General features: G+C 37.2%; 1 protein-coding gene and 1 pseudogene across 4 annotated transcripts; both read left to right on the forward strand.

Moving 5' to 3' along the window:
- LOC109715337 (PHD finger protein 20-like protein 1) lies at positions 1-24,825 on the forward strand. 4 transcript variants are annotated; one of them, XM_020240302.1, is made up of 9 exons: positions 1-121; positions 234-358; positions 2,000-2,103; positions 2,991-3,227; positions 6,255-6,320; positions 17,543-17,637; positions 23,252-23,298; positions 24,324-24,402; positions 24,500-24,825. In XM_020240302.1, the coding sequence occupies exons 1-9, from the start codon at positions 56-58 to the stop codon at positions 24,587-24,589; spliced, it is 909 nt and encodes a 302-aa protein (XP_020095891.1). In that variant the 5' UTR covers positions 1-55; the 3' UTR covers positions 24,590-24,825. The 4 variants fall into 4 exon arrangements, with proteins under 4 accessions (XP_020095891.1, XP_020095892.1, XP_020095895.1 ...); XM_020240303.1 differs by having other exon boundaries at positions 2,006-2,103; XM_020240306.1 differs by lacking the exon at positions 23,252-23,298.
- Positions 10,750-12,257, forward strand: LOC109715336 (annotated as a pseudogene).

Raw genomic sequence — 24,825 nt, forward strand, 5'->3', positions numbered from 1 at the left:
GCATCCCTGCCTGCCTAAATTGTTGGCTCCACATCTTATAACCAGAGAAGTCGGGATGGCGGGAATTTCGACCGTGGCGCCGGCACCACCTCCTCGGCCATCCCCATTCCGCCATCTCACGGTTCCCTCTTCTCGATCCCTTTTCCTCTCACACAGGTTCAGGTTCAAATATTTCCTCTCCTCTCTCCCCCTTCATCATCTTTTTTTGTTTTTCTCCCCTCTATCATACCCAGCGATGTCGCGGCCGATTCCGGTTCTCCGCCGGCTCTCGCGATGGAGACGGGACTTCGCCGCTACTGAAGATAGCGGTGGGCGGCGTTACGGAGCTTCTGAGGGTTTTCTCTCCCAAGAAGCCGAGGTCCAATCGCCTCAACTCTTTTTCCGTTCCATCTCATCATTATAATTTATAATTTAATGGCTAAATTGCTTCTATAGTCCTGCTGACATTCTGTCCCTCAAACTTTTGTTTGTTGTAATTTCTAACTCAAAAAAAAAACTTTTTATATTCGTACAATCGAATCCCGACGTGCAATTAAGTCATTGCTATGGCATTAACCACACGTAATACCCCAATAGTCCCACATCGGATGGAAAAATGATTCCGGTTAGAATGTAAGAAGCTCACACGTTAGTAATAATAACTAGCTTAAGCATTTTGGGCCGGTGGTTTGGGCCCAACGAGTTATCGTTGCTAGTGGGTTCGGTCGTTGTAATTGGTATCAGAGCCGAATACCAGCTGGAAGTGTGAGAGTTAAATCCTTTGAGAGCTAAATGCTATGCAGGGTAAAGTGCTACACCAACGGATTTGGAGGGAGCCACCTCTAGAATCTTTGTGATCTAGTTTGGGCCCGAATATATGAGGACTACACGCTAATAATAATAATAATTGGGCTAAGCATTTAGGAAAAATGATTCTGGTTAGAACGTATGAGGACTACACGCTAGTCGCTAGTAAAAATAATTGGGCTTAGCATTTTGGGCCGGTGAAAAAAGGGGAGTTACAAAAATGATTCTGGATAGAATATATGAGGCTTGCACTCCTACATCATTAGGAGAGAGAAAAGAGAGAAAAGAGATGCTTTTGTTTGCACCTAGTGCACCCGATCATCCATGCAACGCAAGTAGAGTTCCTTGGATGCATTGGAAATAGTTGTCTAAAACTCGCAATTATTCATATGTTGGCCTTTTTGATGTTGATTGATAACATTCAGTGGATTATTTTATGGTTTGAGGACCTCTTTAATCTTATTCTGATTATGGTTCTTAAATGTTGGAAGACTTACATTAATAAAAGCGTAGGATTGGATCATCCTTTTTTTTTCAACTGATGATTAGATTGTAGATCGGGATGCACCTACTAGAGATCACACCACAATTCTGCCGCTTAAAAGCTTCGTTCGTCAAGCAGGGAAGGAGAGAAGAGAGTAATTGGCAGGAACAGGAAATCATCATAACTTCCCACATATACGATGAGATGGGGAAGGTTTTCGTAACCTTAAACCCTAAATCCTAAACCCTAAACTTACCCACTTTCTAATTCGAATAAATGCCCTATTGGGTTTATGGGTTCGGGTCGACCCACTTTGGGTGCTCGACCCACTTTGGGTGCGCAACCCGGAGCCGCTAATTAACATTAAATAATCCAGTGTACCTAACCAAGCAAAAATTTTACCTTTCGCTCTTCTCTTCTTAGTATGGCCATAGTGTGGAAGTGCTTGGCATGCCACATCATTATCACGTCATTATGTTGGTTATGTTAACAATGTGACATTTACAATAATGCCCTGTCACTGTCACATCAACGACATATTACGATCCAATTATTTTAATGAACAACAAGACTTGATGATAGCAGACCTGAAAGCTTGAATCAGACAACCATTAAAATTTTAGTACCAAAGTTCCATCCCTCGCCCTCCTTATAGTTTGAGAACTATCTGTGTAATTTAGTCTCATTTAATTTGTAAAATTGTTATGACATTAATTGTCTTCTCAATAGAGATAGTCTCCGACAGAATCTAGAAGAAGAGCAGTTGCCCCGCAATGTAGAGGATGTAATAGGAATTCTTGAAATTGACTTCCAGCGTGCTTATTTTCTCACAGGTACTGCATAAATTGTTTACATACAAGTTTTTTTTACTTCCTTGAGAAATATTACAAACCATTAGTCCATAAACTATTGCACAGGTTTCACTTATTCTTTGACTTTAGAGTTGTCGCATTCGGAGGCTTGAACTTTTTAGAAATGATCCAATTTTAGTCTTGTTGACAATCCACAACCTGCTCTAATACCAGTTGTTGAAAATCCGATACCTGCTCTGATATCAGTTGATATGCTTCTGCAATGATTGCACAATCACCAAGGTAGAAAACCATATATGAAGGAAACATAACATATATGTGTGTGTGTGTGTGTGTGTGTGTTTTTCAAAAATAAAAGTGAGAAGGAAAATTATGAAATCCGCTTGCTATGCCTTTTGTGGATCTTAGATCCCATGGTGAGGACTATCTAGTTTCCACGAGCAACACTCTAGTTAGGGGAGTTGCTAGTATAGGATGTAAAGAATGAGGGATTAGGTGGTTGATGCTCTCCGAGTATATAAATACTTGGTTAAATGCACTTTTTTTTAAAAAAAATTTGCACCTCGATTAAGCTAGTTGAAATTTACTTTTCCTTGAAACAAATGTTGTATGAAGTAAATAATAAAGGGTTAATTGCATACAGGTCCCCGCAAACGTAGTAAATTGCAAATTATCCCTACAAAGTTCAACTTTCATAAGTTATCCTTACAAAAGTCTTAATGTATTCAGATATGTCCCTCTGGTTAGCACCCGTTAGAGAACTGTTTATTTTTTAACAGTAGGTTCATGAAATTATATTTTTGCCCTCACAAATATGTCCCTCAAAAAGTTCCAGCTGGTATATGTTTGCAAAAATGCCCTCACAAATGTCCCTTTTCATCTTTCTCTTCCTTTTCGGGCTGCTGGAGCCGCCGGCGGCAGTGACGTCGCGGAGCTTGTCGGAGTTGCGGCCGACGAGGATGAGGCTGAGGCTTGCAACAACAAGGCGGAGGGCGAAGGTGCGGCCGATTCAAAGAAAGATGAGGAAAAGGAAAAGGAAATAGGGGGAGAAAAGGAGGAGGACAAGGAGGATACGAAGAAGAAGCAGAAGAAAAAGCAGAAGAGGAAGTGGAAGAAGATGAAGAAGAAGAGGAAGAAAAAGAAGGGTAAACTTGTCAATTTACCTTATTAATTAATCATGGTTAAGTATTTTAACTCTGGTTAACTAAATTTTTTTAACGGATCCTAACGGCAGGGATATATCTGAATACATTAGGATTTTTGCAAGGATAACTTATGAAAGTTGAACTTTGCAGGGATATATCTGCAATTCATCATGTTTGCGGGGACCTGTATGCAATTAACCCAATAATAAAATACTGTTGGAGCACTAATTGGCCGGGAAAAAAAAGAGTTAGTAGATGCACAACAAAGCTCAAATTTAGAGGTAGTTCAATAAACAAATATTTTGAGCCCCGAGTACTTGATATATACTCCTTTTTTTTAAATATTTATTAGGAAAAAACTTTAAATACCATTCCTGTGGTTTCGGACTTTTTCACTTTAGTACCCTGTGGTTTAAAGTGTATCAATTTAGTATCCTGTGGTTTCGCACTTTCTCACTTTAGTACCCCGTGGTTTAAAGTGCATCAATTTAGTACCCTGTGGTTTCATTTTTCTCTTTTCGTTGGCTCCTCCGTTAATATTTTGTTAAATTATATACAAAAAATTTAAGATACCCTACCTAAGTTTATCGAATATTTACTTTAGTATCCTTTAGTTTTAGCTTTGTTACTGATTTTTTTTTTCCTCTGTTAATATTTTGCTAAATTATATACAGAAAACTTCAAATATCCTACCTAGGTTTATCGAATATTCACTTTAGTACCCTTTAATTTTTAACTTTGTCACTGATTTAACGAAAAAAATTAGTGAAATGGATAATAAAAAGAGAAAAATAAAACCACAGGGTATTAACTTGATACACTTTAAACCTAAGGTGAGAAAGTGCGAAACCATAGGGGCTAACTTGATACACTTTAAACCATAGGGTACTAAAGTGAGAAACTGTGAAACCACAGGGGCGGTATTTGAAGTTTACCCTATTTATTATAGTCCGAATTGAGTATCTTTGTACATGAGTCAACCAGAGCATACAACACATGCATCACTATATATACTCCTTTTTTTTAATATTTATTATAGTCCAAACTGAGTATCTTTGTACATGAGTCAACAAGAGCATACAACACATGCATCACTCAGAGAATCGAATAGGAGCCTATCAATTGGATTCTAATTAAACAAAATGACCTGAGAAAATTAAGTTCAAATCAACCAAAAACTAAGTAGACAATGGACCCAAATAAAAACTTGAAAGAAACTATCTTATAACTGGATGCACAAGGATCCACTTGATTGTGCGTGCAAATTTTAAAGACCTAAACATGATTTACCCTTACTAGTTTTAAGCTCAAGTGCCAATACTATTATGACCAAAATGATTCCCAACTTGTAACATATTCTTATCAACTGTTTTTAAACAAGGAAGCTATGTTTGGGGAACAGACCAAATCCCCAACTCCTTTTTATAGTCCTCTTGGAGAGACCAAATTCCAAGATCTTTGGCGGCAAATGGGCAGATAGCCATGGTGATTGGACATGTGGATGGAAAAGTGGGGTTGTGGCATGCGGATGGCAGCAAAGACAGGATGCGCAAAACATCCGGAAGGTATGGAGTAACAGGGTGCGCAATGATGTCCCTGGAATTTTAGGGATCCTGAGACGACAGAGAAAAGAAAAGAGAGGGTGAATGATGCCCCTCTCCCTCCGCTCGCACAATGATGACCTTGGATTGGGGCCCACTTTGGGCTAAGGCTACTTTCGGTTAGGTACAATAATTTGGTAAAACACGATACACTAAGAGAAGAATACACTCAACTTCTCTTCTTAACTAGAGTAGCTTCAGTCGTGATCTCTATTTCTGAATCTTTTTGAGCAATGGAAGTAAATACAACATAACTGACTTTTTTTTTTTTTGATTAAAATAGCTGATATTGAAATATTTCGAAAGTTCAAGCCCACTAGTGTAACCATTACAATTATAGGACCAAAGTGAAATTCGAGCAAACACAACATAACTGAGATTGAAAATTTGAAATATTTTGAAATTTCAAGAATCAAGCCCACCGGTGCAGCAATTACAATTTAGGGACCAAAGTGAAATTGGAGGCCAAGTTTATGGACTGGTGTAATTTATGGCTCAATTTTCTTGATTTTTTCCTGAAGAGAAGTTCCTAGGTTGGCAACTGCTATTGATTTGTAGGTGTAAATTATAAGAGTCTCAACAAAATAGTGTGAAGGCAAAAGTATCTAGAAAGGCAGGCAAATAAGAAGTTAATTTTCTTCTCGACAAAAATACAATTTTGGTGGTCAATGACTTCTTAAGTTATGTATTAGTTAGTCCATTCCAAAAAGTCGGCAAACTCAAGTTATCAAAGGAAACATGCTCTTTTGCTTCATTTTCCCTTGTTCATTGGATTGACCAAACAAGTGTAAAATTCTTGCCTCCTTGGAGCAACTTTTTCTCTAAGGTTCGTTTTGTTCATTGATTTGTACCATTTAGGGAGTTCCTCCCGTTTTATTTAAAAAGGCCGCAAAATTGTCGCTGTGCCATTCGGTTGGGAGGGAAAGTGATAGCCTCACCATTTCAAATGGGAAATGTGGAGAATTACTGGAATGTTACAAATAAGTATATTGAATGCCCCCCTAAGGTTGATATGTTATCTTGGTTAAGGATCAAGATATATTCCTTTCACGCAATGGAAAATATTTAATCAATGAAATAAAAGAAATAAAGAGCCATGGAAGAGGGTTTATTAATAGCAAAGATTGACACTAGGTAAGAAGAATGTAGAAAAAAAGACTGCTTGACTTGTTTGGGAAGCCTCCTGCTTGACTTCTTGATGAATGGCCTTTAGCACACTATTTATTTATTTGATTCCTCGTGCTCCGCTATGGTTTGTATATTTTATTTGTTGTCAAGTTGGTTTGTTCTTTTATTGTATAATAGTTTGGTACATTGCATGTAAAATTAGTTTAAGTTCTTAAACTATTATTAAATGAATTTTCTTTTCGCATATTATTTAAAACTGCATCTGCAAGAAAGAATTAATGCTATGTTTAAACAACAGGAAATTTCACTGCAGACATATATGCTGAAGATTGCTTGTTTGAAGATCCCACTATAAGATTTCGTGGTAAGATTTAATGAATGATTTCTTCTTCTATAACTCTTTTCTTTTCTGTAGTTTTTTTCTTTATTTTGTTTTGTAGTTCAGAATTCCTTTTGAAATTACTCAAAATTTCTCTAGTAAGTTTTTGCACAGAATCCCTTGAATCCCTAGATGGAATTCAGCTAGCAAAAGGAGAAATGAGATTGTAATCTTTTAGGTTCTCTTTCCTGTCATATGATGATAGAAGTCTAAGTTGTTCATTGTGTCCTTAAGTAATCAAAACATAAAAAACATTTTAGGAGTGAAAATTTTCTTTTCAATTCTCAACTATGTCAGTACCTTCTCTTCTTTCTTTTTGATTTTAGTTCATTCTTTACTTGCCATTACAGATGTTGAAATATGATTTTTAAATAGGGAAAACTTCAAATATTCTCCTTGCTATTTAGCCTTACCTCTTCACTAACAATGGTTATTATTGGACTTCCTTACTCTAAAATTGTTTTCCCATTTGGCTGTTAGAACCTTTGGATGCACATGATTACAAAAGACCCCCCTCACAATCATGTAACTCATTAATATTCTATAAATAATAATTAATTGTTGAAATATGATTTCAAGCAGGCAATATCTGTTGTAGTTAAGCTAACTCCATTTACTAATCCAGGTTCTTATTGCGGCACTTCACCGCTCTAAAGTTATTGTCCTGGTTGAAACTTTATTTACATTTCATTATGTAAGACTATTTGACTCTCACATGGCTTGTTAAAACTTCATAAACAATGATCTCTTGCATCTAATGTTGGTTAAGAGATGATACATGAACTTTGTTGCTTGATTTTCTCCTATTGACAGAAAAAATAAAGAATCCTCATGATTGTCATGTAACAGTTTGTAAAGTTGTAAACGGCTGCGTGGACAGCAAATAATAACTTTGGGCAGTTAAGCATATAGTCTGAACAACCATGAGATAGAAAAGCTGAAGCATGCTAAAATGAAGGGGGATCTGAACTTTTTTCTTTCAAATGCTATAGAAAGTGTTGAATGCACTTTGCAAATGCGTGATTATGGCATGACACGAAAATATAGGATATTGGCTACGAATTTGTTATCATTTGTAAATATATATTAGTGATTATGGTTTATGAGGTTTCTTATTCTTGCAATTTCCTTTCTGGAGTATTGCATTGTCAACAACTCAACATTAATGTTGGCTTGACCCTCAGGAAGAGTTTATGAATTCTTTTAAGACATAAATACTGATTGAAACATAGTTTCAAACTTTCAATATAAGCTAACCTGGACTTTATGAAGAATTTTGTTGTTCGAATTTGTATTGGCATAATCTTCTTAACAAAATATCATGTTAGCATATAAACGATCTAAAAATATACTTAAAAACCAGTAAGCACCCTAATTGTCTGGAATATTATCACCCACATACATCTTGTCCTCCATATACCCCGCAATGCTCAATTGTGCAATTGTATATTCTTTTCTTTCTTGACATTTTTGATGATCTTATTGTATCGCATATATTTTGAGGCAGGGATTAAAGTGCCATCCTGTGCCGTAAGGCATGGGGCGGGGCGCGGCACAGTGTGGGGGTGGGTGGGTCTCACAAGCCCCCCCGTGTCTCGCACGATACCCGCGAGGGTATTGCGGCACTGTACCATGCCGTAGTTTTTTTTTGGCTTTTTGCTTTTTTTTTTTTTTTGGTATCCGAAGCATCCTATTGGCCTGAGCCCTCCGCTTCCACCACAGGCATCTACTTTTTTTAATTAAATTATTTTATAAAAATTTGTTGCACCGCGAAGCTTTCGACGAATCAGGGGCACAAAATCGAACTCGATAAACAAATTTTGAGGCACATCTAATATAAAAATTGATTTTTGGATTAGAAGATTAAAAATATTGATAAAATTATAAGCTAAATCAAATCAATTGATACTTAAATTTATTTAATTTATTTGTCATATAATCTATTGCTAAATTTTTATTGATAGATCTAATAATTTTTCTTAAAAAAATTAAATAAAAAATAACTTTTTTCAAATGTTTAATAAATATTTTTGAAAATTCAAATGAAAGGAGTTATCAAAATGCAGTCCTATTATAGTTAATCTAATTATCATGCAGTCCCTTATCGAATCAATATGGATCTGTCTTGCAATTGTTCATTAAAATTTTGAGAAAAACTGTTTCTCTAACTTTGCATTTTATAACTTTTTAAAATTCAAATAAAAGAAAGAAAAAATCAAAAGAATTTTAAAAGTTAATCAATTCTTACAAGTTTTCTAAAAATTTTTTAAAAAATTATTTTCTTCAGATTTTGATTAAATATTTTTAAAAGAATAAAAATAAAAAGAAATTATGGATGTAATTACGGTCTTATTCTGGTTGTTCTAGTCATTATATGCTTCCTGATTGGATCAATATATAGATCTTGAAAAGTTTTGAGAAAAAATAATTTTTCAATAATTTTATCTTTTCATAATTTTTAAATTCTAAAAAAAGATAAAATCAAAAGAATGGCAATATGCTATATGATCTACCGTGACGATCTATGTGGAATTAAGCAGTCATCTCTCTATAAAGATGTAAATTTAAATAATTATTATACTTGTGAATTTTATTATTATATTTTAATTTTTATTCTCTATTAGGTATAATTGTACTTTACATATAAAAAAGCTTATCAGTATATTAATTGATAAGTGTAGTAAGCTATACATAGCTAATGTTCATAATTATTTGACTAAATCTTTCAAAATAACATTATAAGAGCTTATTGGAAGCAAAAAAATCCGTGTCAAAGCGTGCCAGTAAGAGGTCATGCATATCCATCGGCACGCAAGCGTACCACTTATCGGTAAGGAAGAGTGCATGTGCTGTACCGTGCCAGACAAACGGTGACACCCAAGGTTTAAAGTGCTATGGCACGGGGGCGTGCCACTGTTTGCCTGGCATGGTACAACACAGACACGCTTCCTTGCTAACACGTGGTACACTTGCGTGCCGATTGATACGCATGACCTCCTACTGGCACGTTTTGGTACGGACTTATTTTAGTTTTTTTGATTTTAATAAGCTCTTATAATCAAGGAATTAAGTGCCGCCTGTGCCATACGGCACGGGGGCATGCCGTACCGTGCCCCCAAGCAGGGGGCACGGTATTGGGGGGTCTCGCACCGAGACAAAGTGGCACATACCGTGCATGCCGCTCATTTTTTTTTTCCTTTTTGGCTTTTTTTTTTTTGGCTTTTTCTTTTTCTTTTGTTCTTTTTTCTTTTTGGTGGATGCCTTTTTTTTAACTTCTTATTTATCAATATAGGAGTAAATTTTTAATTAACATATCCGATCCATACTGCGGGGGGCGAAACCCTCCGCACCCCCTTGGGTTAATCAGAGGAACAAAAATCGATCTTTTAAACAAATTTTGATCAGATGTTTTTAAAAAGAATAAAAAAATAAAAAATATGGATGAAATATCGGGAATATATGACATTCTCACAATTACAGGGACGAAGCCAGAAATTAAAATTCGGGGGGGGCAAAATTTAGATTTGATAGAAACAAAATTCGACCTCGGATAGTAAGAAAAAAAATTTGTCAGATTCATTGACAACGATAATATGCTCAAAAAAGAGCAAGACTATAAGAGTTGAAGGGAAAGGACCAAAAAATTCGAAAAAAATTTGAGACACAAATATTGTTAAAAAAATTAATTTGGCCCCCTAAAATTAAAATTTATAATATTTTGATTTTTATTATAAAGGACTTTTATATAATTTTAAAAAATTTAGGGGGGGGCCATAGCCACTGTGGGCCCCTCAATAGCTCTGTCCCTGCTCACAAACCAGCAATACTTATATCAACAATGTCAAATAAATTTTGTATCTGCAGATGACAATATGCCATATGATCAAGTGCAACGATCTATGTGGAATTAAGCAGTCATCTCTATGTAAAGATGTAAATTTAAATACTTATTGTACTTTTGAATTTTTTTATTGTATTTTAATTTTTATTCTACATCAGGTATAGTTATACTTTACTTACAAAAAGCTTACATGCATGTTAATTAATGAGTATAGTAAGGTATACATAGTAAATATTCATAATTATTTATTTAAATCTTTCAAAATAACATTATAAGAGTTTATTGAAACTAAGAAAACTGAAATAAGTCCGTACCAAAGCGTGCCAGTAGGAGGTCATGCGTATCTATCGGCATGCAAGCGTGCCTGTGCCGTACTATGCCAGGGACATAACGGCACGCCCCCATGCCACGACACTTTAAACCTTACTTATAATATTATTTTGAAAGATTTAACCAAATAATTATGAATATTTGCTATGTATAACTTATTATATTTGTCAATTAACATACTTGTAAGCTTTTTTGTATGTAAAATATAGGGGCAATTGCCTATATACCCCTGAAAAGTTCTCGGTTTTCTTATTTACCCCTCTTAGAAGGCTAATATTGAAAATACCCTTCTTATGTTCCAAGTCTTTCTAATATACCCTTGGAGTTAAGTTCCGTCAGTGAGCCGCCGTTATCTCTGAAAAATTACCATTTTGCCCATTCCAATATAGCCTTCTTATGTTCCAAGTCTTTCTAATATACCCCTGGTGGTGGCTGTGGCTGTGTGATGCCGCGTCCGCGCGCATCCCGACGATGTGCACCGCGTCGCCGCCCTTGGCGGAGCCCTCGTCCTCGTCCTTGTCCACGGGTGGCTCCGGCGCCGCCGTGATGATGGAGCGCTCCTCGTCGTCCTCCGTCGCGCTCGTAGAACTGGGCCCTCAAGCTGTGGGGCGCCCCCGACCCAGTCGTCCGCTGCGGCCTCTTCCACTCCGCCTACTCCAACTCCTACGTCAACCTCGCCATCTTCGACCCCGAGAGCGCCTCCCGCGCCTGCGTCGCCGCCCCTGCCAAGCGCCTTGTGCACCTCTTCTGCGTTGTCCCGTGCCAGCCCCTCATCCACGACGCCCTCATCTTCTGCTACTTCGACTGCGACCTCCTCGACTACCTCGCCCGCTCCTCCGCCTCCCTCCGCGCCGCCCGCGAGGGCGCCGCGTCCGACCCCTTCGAGCCCTGGCGCCGGCGGGTCTCCTCCCTGCCGAAGGAACCACGGTGAAGCACATAAAGACCGGGGACGACATCGCCGTCTCGCGGCGGCTAGCGACGACGTTCCTGATGATGACGATGGCGGACTTCGGCAACCAACTGTTCGACTGGCAGGACAAGGTCTTTCGCAACGAGGACAGGCGGCTCGAGTTCGCCGGCGATAACCCGGCCGCGCTGTGGCCCGGGGAAGGGAAGCCCGGGCTTTGGATGAATTCGATATCGCGGATGGCTGCGCTCTACTCGCTCATCGCCAGAGAGGAGGAGATCTACCTGCTGGAGAGGAAGAGCTGAGGAGGAGCAAATTACGATGAGGGGAAAGACGAGGAGATCGAATTGGTGGTTCCGCCGGCGTTCGACTATTGCACCAGTCTTAGACGCAAATGATCAAATAGTCGGCAGGGATCTGTACTGGGAGGCAGTATGCGGCGGCAACGGCGAAGACAAAGATAAAGATAAAGCAGGGGACACATGGGGGAGGGTGGAGAAGCTGTTGAAGGAGAGCTGCGAGAAAAACCCGTTTGTGGGGGAGCCGCATTTGGTGCTGGCGCAGGAGGCGCCGCCACTTCCGCCCCGCCGCCAGCGGGATCGCCACGCCCACCACCCCCGCCACCAGGATTGCTGTCATCGCTTCAGCCACAGCGCCGCCGCGTCGTCGCGGCACCCCTCCTCCTCCGCCGCGCTGTCGCGAAAGAGCCGGCGAGGTGGAGACGGAGGAGCCGGCGATCAAGTTGGGAGAGAAAGAGAATAACTTAAGACATTAGCATAATAAGGTAGGGGTAAAATAGGTATTTTATATATATTTTAACTCTAGTATACATTAACCCATGTTTAACCTGAGTTAAGCTAACAGGGGATAACTGCGGGGATATTTTAGAATAACGGTGGAACATATGAGGGGCATTTTAGAAAGAAAAAAAAGTAAAGGTAGATCGGATATTTCCAGACGCATGACGGGTATATAGGCAATTATCCCTAAAATATAACTATACGTTTATACCTGATGAAGAGTAGAAATTTTTATAGGTTAGAATTTTTAAATGTAAAGACATCTTTCTTTTTTTCTCTTTTGACCATATTATAGACTTTCTTTTATAAAATAAAAATAATTTTAAAATAATTTTAAAAATTTTTTGAAAAAATTATTTTCAAAAGTATTTGAAAAAATATTTTTTAATTAATTTTTTCAAACAATTATTATATCTATCAAAAGAATTAAGTAAAAATTATATAAAAATTAAATTAAATAAATTTAAGTATCAATTGATTGATTTAATTTAGCTTTTAATTTAATTAGTATTTTCAATCTTCTAATGCAAAAATAAAATTTTATGTTTGATGTGTCTTAAAATTTGTTTATTGAGTTCGATTTTGTTCCTCTAATTTGTTAAAAGTTTCGCGGTGTAACAAATTTTGATAAAATAATTTGTAAAGAAAAAATAAATGTCTGTGGTGGAAGCAGCTCTAGCCCGTAGCCCACCACTAACATCCGAAGGAGGTGCGGGGGGCTTGGCCCCTCGCGGGGTACCTAGTATGTCTTTTGGGGGTACCTATGATGCTTGATTATAATTTTTTTTGACTTACCTAATAAGTAGATCTTCGATTTGTAATGTCTTTGGAGGGTGTGGGGTATTCAAGATGTTTCGGGTGCCCCAAAAGAAAAAGAAAAAAAGCAAAAAAACAAAAAAAAGTGCCGGCACGGCACAGTGTCGTAGCACCCACCTGGGTATCGCGCTGTCTCGTGCGATACCCTAGCGTGTGTCGCGGAATGGCGGGAGGGTCTGCCCCAGTACCGTGCCCCCTTCTCAGGGGCACTTCAAACCTAGGCGACACCCCCCCGTGCCACGGTACGGGGCGACACTTTAAACCTAGGCGACACCCCCTGGTGCCACGATACTTTAATCCTTGTCTGGAGGTATATCATGACAATCTCATGTAGTGCTATGCGTTGTTGACTTATGCTTGTGAACCTTGTATTGGATCGTAACTACTACAATGTAGATCTTGTATTGGAAGCTATTTTCTGTTCGAAGAGCTATGGTAAATTTTTTTAACAAAAGTTAACTTATTTTGTCCTTTACAGAAGTGATGAATATTCTCTATCCTGAGACCAAAAGATAGATGAAAATTATTTTAGATATAATCAGTAAAACTGAAACAAGTAAGAAGCATAGCGGAGCCGAGATCGCCGTAACTTTGGCTAGATCTTAAGCCGAAATAATTTAAAGTAACTAAGTCAACTCAAGTAGACTAGTTTACTCGACCCAAGGAAGCTGCTATTGGGGGCAAGGTAGTTACTACTGAAGGGCACTGAGTTTTCTGAGGGATCAAGTCTGTATGAGTAAATCGCCGTCAATTTTTGTTGCTTGATTATTTCTCCATTGAGAACCGTAGAACTAGAACATGCTGCAACCAGGATGTCACGCCTCTATTCCACAGTGGAAGCTCACAGGGACGTCAACAGACTCGCCGAACGGATGGAGTTTCTTTTGTATGAATAAAGCATCAACAAAATAAAATAGTAGTAAAGCAATTCTAATCCTAGAATCAACAACAAAATAATTTCTAGAGTCTACAATTAGCATCCAACATGTATGAGAGCACTATAAGTAACAATAAACTACTATAATACATCACTGCACCCGAATTTATAATTCCGAGATAAAAATATACAAATAAAAGGCCCTGGCCTCGCCAGTTCTGATGTACAGTACATAATCCATAGACTATCTCGCTGGGGCTCCTCTATAGCTCATAGACACGGGTAGGAGTTACTATCTACGGCGCGATCCCCTTCTCGAACAACCACCGGCTCAGAAGATCTTGAAAAGTAACCATAAGAAGGCGTGAGAACTACTAAATACTAGTTCCCAGTGGGTACGGTCGGCGACAACCACGGCCTACCGACTAGGCCTACCCAAGGCAAAGATAGATAAGAACTAAATAACAAACACAATATCTGAATAGAACTCTAATCACGTCTGTCACACCTCTACACAATACTACCCTGCCGTGCAGTCAGCTAAAGTACCCAATATAAATGCATAGTGTAACCCAATCATATCTGTAACTAATCCTGTCATGCATCAACTAGAGTACTAATAATAAGTGCAAGGTATCACTCATTCATACACATGCAACCCAATCAGCACACTAACCCAATCATAAATCGACCAACTCATTAGGTCACATATGTAATAAACATGAGACAAAGTGACTAAAGTACGCATTAATGCTAATATTAATAAATAAAGGCAGTAATAGTATCCAATCACAACTATCGACTCATAGGTCTGGTCAAGCCTGCGCCCTGCCTACTGCCCGGACTGCACTCCCACAAGTGCGCCGTTAGCATGTAGGCTCTGCCCCTAACCTGATCACCACTCCGCAGGTGGCTCATCATTCCAAGGGCAAATATCTGCTATAGCTAGCCAGCGTTCGGAGCTGCACTTGAAGGGAATCAACCCCTAGCGAGTATCATAGCATATCTTTATCAAGCTCAATGTTACTCTGCAGGGTATAGTCTATACAATGATCAAAAAGATCACAAGTAATCATCCTAGTGCCCTCGGCACAATCATAGAGTATCCACTAACTCATATGTCACTATAATAAAATCAAATGTCTCTCAATGTCCATATCTATCTATTACTAACATGCTAACCCATTATACTAGTCGCATGCATCCTAGCATGTATAATGCAGTAGTCTATAAATATCAATGTCTATTAACAATAGTGTTGGCTTAAATAGGCCAGCATCCTGCCCTGTGGTAGGAGGCCATGTTGGGCCGAGTCACGTTTGAAATGACATGAGGCTGGGTAGGCCGAGTCATGTTCGAAGTGGCGTGAGGTCGGGCGGGCCGAGTCACAATTGAGACTCGTGGGCGCTATATCTGTACGCTTTAAGTGAATTGGTTGCGTATTTCTAACAGCTCGAGCTTTTGGGATTAATGGTTAGTGCCAACGATCCGACAAGTGGTATTAGAGCCAGAGGTTACGGGTTCGATTCCCACATGCTGCAAATGTGTGTAGGTGCTGGAGAGAGGATTGTTGGCTTAAATGGGCCAGTATCCTGCCCTGTGGCGGGAGGCCATGTTGGGCCGAGTCACGTTCGAAATGGCGTGAGGTTGGGTAGGCCGAGTCATGTTCGAAGTGGCGTAAGGCCGGGTGGACCGAGTCACAATTGAGACCCGTGGGCATTGTATCTGTATGCTTTAAGTGAATTGGTTGCGTATTTCTAACAGCTCGAACTTTTGGGATTAATGGTTAGTGCCAACGATCCGACAATTAGGAACTTAGCAGTTTAGGGCAAATAATCTATCCAGTTAAGCAACTAAAGTGTCATACCCACTTGCATGCATCTTAATAACGCCCTGCTACAAAATCATAGAATCTATCAACTCACAAGTCACAGTACTAATATCCAACATGTCCACAAGTACTCCAAGGCTAAATGAAATAATATAATATTTCAATCTCACTGTCCCATGGCATAATCACACTGCCCCATGACATATATACATATCCCACATAACCACATATGATTACCAATAATTTACGACTCACATAACAAAGTGCATAATAAAATGAAACCCATAATCACTTACCCATACTCTCACATAATCACAATTGAATGCCCAAAACAACTATACTAACATGCATAACAAAATAAGACTCCTAAGTCAACATTCATTACAAAGAACCCCTGATCATGGTATATCATACACCTACCCATAATCCGATTGTCAAACATATCAGGGAACCCACCTGAATCGCTAATCTGGGAAAAGAAAGGGCGACGGGACGACAACGCGCTTTGCTGCGGCCTCCTCAACCGCACGGCAACCAGAGCCGCCACAATTTGCTTGTAAAATCCCGCAATCAATTTCACGAAAATTCAGCTCCTAAATCATGCATAAATCTGATTACGAACCTCAATTTCACTAACAATCCCATCCAATTTCTACTCTTAGAAGCATCCAAAAATTGTACCTCGAAAATTCGAATTAACCAAAAATATCTAAAATACTAACATCCAAACCAATGTGTCGGAAAAATCACACACGCCCGTGTTCTCGACTGCCTCCTCGGATCACCCACGGTCTTTCGCACTCTTTCTCTCTGTTTCTCTCTCTAAAACACGAAGAAGAAGAGGTAGAGGAAGGAGAATGGAGGAGTCCCCTATCACCCACTAATAATGCACAAAATGCTAAAAGGTCCCCAACAATTCGAGTATTCTAACTTTAGTCCAATTCTGATATGATACGTGCAGTTGGAGCCCTTTTGTATGTCGGTTTATACTCAAATTTGGTGGACAGACTTGGTTAAAATTAGTGAGAAGTATTTTGCCTTAACTATTTAGTTTTGAATAATGTTAGGTCACCGAAAGCTCTACCGGTTAAAGTCTTTAACAAATTACTGTTAGAGTCCGTTTTCACTGCTCGGGTATCCAAATGACGTGAAACTTTAAACCTGACCTTAGAAAAATAGTATAGTCAACTTTCCGAAGTTTCATAATTTTTCGCCACTCTGAATTTTTCAGCTGAAATATAAGCCCTTATGAAAATTCCAAATCTCCCTTTTTATATTCCAATTCACCACAGATCATTTCTGAATTATCTTTCTTACACTATTTTTATTTATACTTGCTTCTGTATAAAAAAATTCGGTGTACTACATAGGGTCTTGGAATTGGGGCATCCAGTTGTTAGGAGGTATAAAAGTAGACTAAATTGTGAATGAAAAATGAGATAGGTTAGTCTTTGCTTGGTTTCAAGAGCCTCTGTTTCATTGCTTTCTTAACTTTTGATGTCTAGATATACCTAATCAGCTGATAATTAGAATCGAGGTCTGATATGAATATGATTTAGATCAAAGACTATATTTGAAGCTGAAATCTACAACCAGATTTCTGCAATATATTGATTGGAATAGAATCATTAATTGGGTAAAACTATTTAATGTTAATTCTCGTTTTTCATAGGTAGAGTTTTGTACTCGCAAAATCTAGACTTGCTTGTTCCTTTCTTTGATGGCCTGTCTCTTGAACTAGAAGAGATTGAGAAGGTATCTATCACCAAAAACAAATTATTAATGTTTATCTTTGTTTTTCTTAGGTAGAGATCTGTACTCGCGAAATCTGGACTTGCTTGTACCTTTCTTTGATTGTCCATCTCTTGAACTAGAGGCGATTGAGAAGGCGATTAAGAAGGTATCTATTGCCACCAAGGAAACTCATGTTTAAGACAATTTTGTTGCTTGCCGAAAATATTGAATCTGTAAGTATGCCTTCAAGTATGAGTTCTACTTGTTAACTACAACATATTTTACTCCTACAATATAGTTACGACCAAGGTTGAGTAAATTACTTACTAAATTGTCATAAGAAACGTTGTGAGACTAGAGTCTAGATAAAATTAGGGTTAATGGTAGGATAAAAATAAAATTCTTTCAAATAACTCTCCAACTTTCACAAGAGATAGATCTAGAAAATCTACTTGTCGTTTCTCACTTGGTTATTGGATTAATGAAATCGAGGGTCAAAATCAGGGAAAATAATTATCCAATACTAAACCCTTCAAAATTATCCTATAAATGCATAGATCTATACTTTCTTGCTGGGTTAGGTGAGTATTCGTTAGTTCTTAAAGCCTAGTAAAAAGGTAGTGTTTTAGAATGTAGGTGAAGAACTATTTTTAGAATTAACCCTTAGTTTTATTAAAAGGTTTAGTTGCTAGTATATCCTACTAAAATTTTTACGTAAATTATGCATCCCTCTAAACAATAAAATAGTCTACCCCCTTAAATCTTTTGTACCTCATAAAAATACTGTTCCAGTTAAATGGCTATCAACCTTCATTAAAATCCCCACTACTTTCCCTGTCTGTTGCAAGGTTGAAGACGAGGTGCGCGGGAAAATATTAGGGGGCTGGGCTCTAACAAAGAGGAAGGGGTTTTTCTTTTCTTTTTGGCTGCATTTAACTGAGCAATCTGTGTATGGGCTAATGTAGTTATAATGGCGTCACTTTTCTATCAGGATATTAGTTCACCTAAACAACCTTCTAAATTAAAACTCTCTAGCTACACCATTATTCCTACTAATCCTATAAAAATAGCTTGTTCTAACTAATAACAATTGTAACGGCAGTGACCACTCGTACAAGCTGGTTCTCTCTCTCTCTCGAGCCCCTCCAAGCAAGATTGTTCATATATATTTTGGGATAATCTAAAATATCTAAAGCATCAAGAAACAGAAATAATAGGACAAGTTACTATTCTTTTCGAATAAAATCATAGATGACGTATAGAAGGAAATCAAAAGTTTTAGGTAAAAATGTATGAAACTTAACTATCACCCTTCTGGATCTGACTACCTAACCTTTAAAAATTTTGATTTCACTAGCTGACCTTTTAATTTACTTGATTTGAGCCAATTAGTGGATTTTTAACTTCAAAATTTAAATGCATCTTTTATCTTTACGGGTTTAGTTAGTATATTTTATGCAATTTACGTAACTATAAATTCATTAAAGTAAGCAATTAACTTAAATTTTGTATTCGAAAAGCCATCAAATCACTTAATTCAAACAAATTGAAAGGTTGGGTACTAAAATTAAAATTTTGAAAAGTTGGAGTCGAATCAAAACGATGTATAGTTCAAGTAAGTTTTATACATCTTTACTAAAGTTTTAACTTCCAAATGATGGAAGGTGATCAATGGTTCCAATTAGTGTAGGAGCCTGTTGAATCTTTTCAGCTTCAACTTGTACCTCAACATCATTAATTGTGGAAATAGGCGTTGAGCAAACTTGAGCAATTTGGAGGCAAAAGCAAGGGAGAAGAGAGAGGAGAGAGGAATTAGCAAATAAGTTTAACAAAGGTTGATGGATGCTTAATTGGAAGGGTATAGTTGAGAAAGTTTAGGTACATAATCTTTTTTAAAGTTTAGAGGGGATATGTTAATGTTTGTCCAAAAGGAAACGAAGAAACAAAGAAAAGTAATTTTTTCAGCTCACTCTGCCTTTTGTTGACCATAGATCCCATGGTGAGGATTATCTGGTTTCAGCGAGCAACACCTGAGTTTGGGTGATGGCTCGTAAGGGACGTAAAGAACCAAAGATTAGGGTTCAATGCTCCCAAATGCTCATAGATATCCTGTTAATTGCACACTTTTTCTTGTTTGGGCCACCCCCATTAAGCTAGTTGTGAGCAAAGGGCACGTCCTCCAAACAAATATTTTGTGGGGAAAAAAAAGAAAAATAAATATATAATAGTAATGCTGGATGATTGGTCGAGTAAGAAAAAAAAGGAGTTAGCTGAGTCAACAGATAAGTACTGCAAAGTTCGAGTTTCGGGGCTAATCCAATTAAGCTTAATTGATACTTTGAGCCCTTAGTGCCTAATCGTAGTTTCATACATAAACACATGAGTAATACTACTATACTATGAATAGTAAAACCTGTTGTGCTATCCATTTTGTTTTGGATTATGAGTTGATCGACACCGTTTAACATGATCCACAACATTTGAATAATGTAGTAACAAAATTTTAGAATTTTATGAAAACAAATCGGAGATTTTAGCCTACTAACCTCCTCCAAACATTTTATTCTAATAATAGACCTATACAAATAATATTTGTAAAATTAGGCTTAGAGTTGTTGGGCGGTGCAGGCAGATAAACGCAGTGAACCATTTGCCGTTTTCACGTGAAAGCGGCAAATGGTTCACTGCATTCATAAATTTTTTAGAAACCTAAGAAGGCGGTGAATGGTTCACCGCCTTCATGTTTTACTCCTCTCGCATCAAAGAACTGCGGTAGGCCGTGAACCAATCACCGCAACACTCATCTTTGATTTGCAAGACGTAGTAGTGATCTTACCCCTGGTCATTCCTGAACCCTTTGTGGACATATTTTATCACAATAATGCAACCAACACTATAAGCTAGGTCTCGGCAAAATAATATTACAATTTAAAATATTGCAAAACTTCATAATAAGATCATATGATATATTGTTGTTTATAAATAACATTAATAGCAAAAAGGGACTGTTGTACTTGAGATTATTATACAGCAACTTTAGCAGAAAAGTGCGGCATCGTTGAAAGCAAAGGAAGGTGCTGATGTTGAAGGTGGAAAGCAAAGGAAGGCACTGATGTTGAAGGTGGACATGAGAGGTGCTGATGCATGATACCAAGGCAGCAGTGGATTAAAGAGAAATGAGCTATGGGACAATAATATAGGGCGAGCAACAACCGCAGTTAGTAAAATGCAATGAGGATGAAAGGAGATGGGCAACTATGATTGTAGGATTGGCGGCTATAGAAGTCGATGATGCTGGAGGAGGAAGATGGGTGGGGGTTGCAATGAAGAGGAAGGTCCAATTGTATATGGTTTGGGAATTTTTTTTTTTTTTTGGGTTTCTTTTTATTGGTCCTACCTTACCTTGATTACAATCAGGATTTAACTTAGGATTTTAGGATTAGAAAATGCTCTGATACGCTATGAAATGATGTAGGACAACCGTTAGTCTCCAAAAGTTCAAGTTATTACAGAATGTTGTTTTTATTTACACAATCCTCAATTAATAATGCTTGAGAGTTTACTAAGATTCGTACTTTGGACCACCAGCTCTAATAGACTGATACTATGATGAAAGAGTTGAGAAGGATGATAGGGGAAAGACTTAGGCTTCGTTTGGTTCAGGAATTAGTAGGAACTAGTTATACCGGGGATAGGTACAAGTATGGATTTTTGTAAGAATGAGGGTATTTTTTTATTTGGATGAAAATACGAATATAAGCTGGAACTAGAAAAATTATATTTTGATGGTTATTTGGAATAAGAGAAATAGTTGATGGTTATAAATAGAAAATAATGATATTACCCCTCTCATTATATTTGAATTTAAATTTTGAAAATTAAAATTTTAAATTTTAACTTTTAAATTTTAAATTTTAAAATTTGAAATTAAAATTCAAAATTTTAAAAATTTTAATTTTAAATATCAAATTTTAAATTTAAGACCAAATTTAAATTTGAAAGATATAAAATATCAAATTTAAAATTTAAAAATTAAAAATATCAAATTCAACTTTAAAATTTATAATTTTAAATTATAAATTTTAATTTTGAGATTATAAATTTTAAATTTTAGAAATTTAAAATATAATTTAAAATAAATCTCTCTCTCTCTCTCTCTCTCTCTCTCTCTCTCTCCCCGAGGGGGTGGGAACAACTTGTTCCCACCCACCCAATTCATGTTTGGGTATAAAGAGGGGGATAAACCCCCTTATCCCCCCCTTTATACCCGATCCAAACGCTCACTTAGGGTTCTTTTCCCAATAGCATAAAATATATTATGTAATTGAGTAGTTTACATAATAAGACCCCGAAAGCAAACAGAGTAAAATATAAGATCTAATACAGGACATATGTTGAATAGAGGACTTTATTCAACATAAACACACCCAAAAATGACTTCTCTAAATACTAAATAAGTAAAAATGTGTAGAACTTACCTGAACTATGGACTACTTTGAGTCGGCTATGTAACCTTTAAAAATTTTGATTTTACTACCCAACTTTTGAATTTATTTGATTTGAGTTAGTCAACGACATTTTGACTTCTAGATTTGAATTGGTTGTTAATCTGTACAGGTTTAGTTAGCATACTTTATGCAATTGTTGCAATTATAAATTATTAAAGTAATTAACTTGAATTTTGAAGTCAAACTACCGTTGACTGACTCTAATTAAACGAATTAAAAGGTTGGGTTGTAAAATCAAAATTTTAAAAGGGTAGCCGACTCAAAATGGTCCATAGTTCAGGTAAGTTCCGTACGTTTTTACCTAGAAATAGAGAGAAAACTAAGAGCTTCTACATGCCAACGCTAAGGTCGGCAGAAGCACTTCACTCTACCTGAAATCTGTGATGCCTTATACAAGTGAAGGCCCTTGTTTAGGATGTTAACCATGCAGCAAACCAATACTTAGCAAAGTGAAACTTAGCATCTTTACTTTTTCCTTGATGTGAACCCCTAGACCTAATTACTCTAAGGGTTAGTGTGTGTGCGCACGAAGTAGTTATGGTGGCACTAACACATGTCTTCTTGATTTGGGGCCGCTCTACATGCTTTACATGCATTCCTATGGATTCTCTGCAGGCCTCATGCATCATGAGCTATTTAAGATACTCATACTTCTTTTGCATAAGAAAACTTTATGGTCCAAATAAATGCCATTGTGCTATATACAAAAGAAAACTTGTCTAGCAAAGACCTGCCTTGATAGGTCACCTGTTGGATTCAGCTGGCTCTTTCGCTGGGCTAGTTTCTTCTAAACTGATCTTATCAAGTTTGGACCATCCTGCTTTTTGCAGAGTCATCAAAAGCAGCCAAAAGTCATTTTGATCATTAAGATAAAGTCAAGAAAAATAAAACAGTTATTAAAAAATCAAAATCGGGATATAGGAAACAGAGTTCCTATAGTTACAAATGATTCCTAGACACTAGCCTTTTTCTGTGGTTAAGGTTTCAACAATAAATTGTCCCGCAAATGGGGGAAAAAAAAAAATTAAGGATTGAGATCAACCTGCAAGTATTTGTGTATATTTCCTTCTAAGTATGAGGTGAGCACAGTATTATTTTTCATTGAATGCTTAATGTCATTCATTTAATTTGATTCTTTCCAAACTAGTTATATTGATTATTAGGATTTTGAGACATGAATACAACTGTTGTGTATTCTAACTTTATGCGAGAGATTGTGACTGATGTTATGCACATACTATTATTGTAATATTTTCATCACTTATTGTGCAGGGTAGCAACTATGAAATAAACTTCATTTTAGCAACATGGAAACTCAGGTTCTGTGCGATTCTCTAATTTCTTTTTCTATGTATACTTTTTTGCACATTTCAAGTCCTCGAGTTTTGCTCTTTCTAAGTTGTGGATTTAAGTGGTGCTATCTAGAAAAATCAACCCTTCAATTTTTTTTGTGTATCACTACGATTTAATGAAAAAGATGCTGTTCATAGGCCACCGATAATCTAGAAGGGTCTTCCAATATTATTGCACAAGAAAAAGAAAAGATGAAAGCAAATATGACCATCCTTTATTTATTTTTTATTAAATTAAATGAAACAACTGCTTTTCTCGAAACACCTAAGCTGACTTGTGGATTGTAGGTGCTAACTAACTATACCAAAAGCACGTGCTAATAGGAAGAGCACATCCATCTCACTTAAGGGCACAACAACAGTGCTCACGGGCTTCGACTTGACTCAACCCACCTGAATGTTTGGTTTATTGTTGAGTCTCTTGTCATTAAGTCTATTATATACTGTAGTCTCTTTGAACTTATTGTATGCAACCCAACTCAACTTGTTAGTCTCCAGGGTCATTGTCACGGGATAGAAAGCTAGATAGACCTATTTTAGCCAACAATTCTCTCTCCAAAACCTACACCATTAATGCAATATGTGGGAATCGAACCTGCGCCACCAGCTCTGATACCACTTGTGGATCGAAAGAATTAACCATTAATTCCAAAAACTCGAGGTGGTAGAGAATGATTTTTTTTGTATTTTATATTTAACACTTTCCTATCCTCTTAATTTTCACTTATTTCTCAGTTCATCGCATAAAACTCAATAGTGTGAAAATTGCTTCTTCCATGACATCCAGTACAGTGCAATAACAGTTTATACCTTTTGAATACCTTTGCTAGTCCCATGCTTCCAACACAATCAAAGCTTCAAGGTGTTACATTAATTTCTTGTAGCTACTCTACCTAACATATACATTATATCGTCGCATACAATGCACTTGACTAGAAGTAGCTGTTCTGGAATTGAAATTCATGTTTTGTTATTTCTTATGCTATCTCCAGGACATATTTAAAATTTCCTTGGAGACCGCTCATTGCCATTGGAGGACAAACCACATATGATTTAGGCAAAGATTTCAAAGTACGTAGTGTTTTTTCCTTATTTTTCTGGTGAGTTGTTACAAAGGATGCAACTGGTACGATCTGAGTTATATATTATCTTGATCTTATTTCTTCAGATCATTAGGCATGCTGAGAGTTGGAATATTTCTGCGCTCGAGGCAATTGGTCAGATATTTACATTGGCTTCTAGAGATATTGATAGCTAAAAGCTTCTGGTAAGTCAAATCAGGAAGCAAAGTTCACATCCGAGCAAAATAGTCACCATGATATCTATTACACGGTCCTATTGATTATCATGTTATCTTAAGATACATTGTCATCATCTTTACATTCTCAATGTGTCCTTTTAGTGCTAAGATTATACAGATGAACAAGCACTTATTTCGCTGCAGAACTCTTAAGTATTGTATTGAGATTCAAAAAAAAAATCTTTTTTGCATCA

This window comes from Ananas comosus, linkage group 9 (assembly GCF_001540865.1).
Source record: "Ananas comosus cultivar F153 linkage group 9, ASM154086v1, whole genome shotgun sequence".
NCBI lineage: Eukaryota > Viridiplantae > Streptophyta > Magnoliopsida > Poales > Bromeliaceae > Ananas > Ananas comosus.

Excerpts from the sequence above, each read along its gene's own strand:
- LOC109715337 (XM_020240302.1), top strand. The coding sequence starts at position 56 with ATGGCGGGAATTTCGACCGTGGCGCCGGCACCACCTCCTCGGCCATCC. Across the intron at positions 6,321-17,542 it reads TCCCACTATAAGATTTCGTG|GTAGAGATCTGTACTCGCGA; the intron begins GTAAGATTTAAT and ends TGTTTTTCTTAG. Across the intron at positions 24,403-24,499 it reads ATTTAGGCAAAGATTTCAAA|ATCATTAGGCATGCTGAGAG; the intron begins GTACGTAGTGTT and ends TTATTTCTTCAG.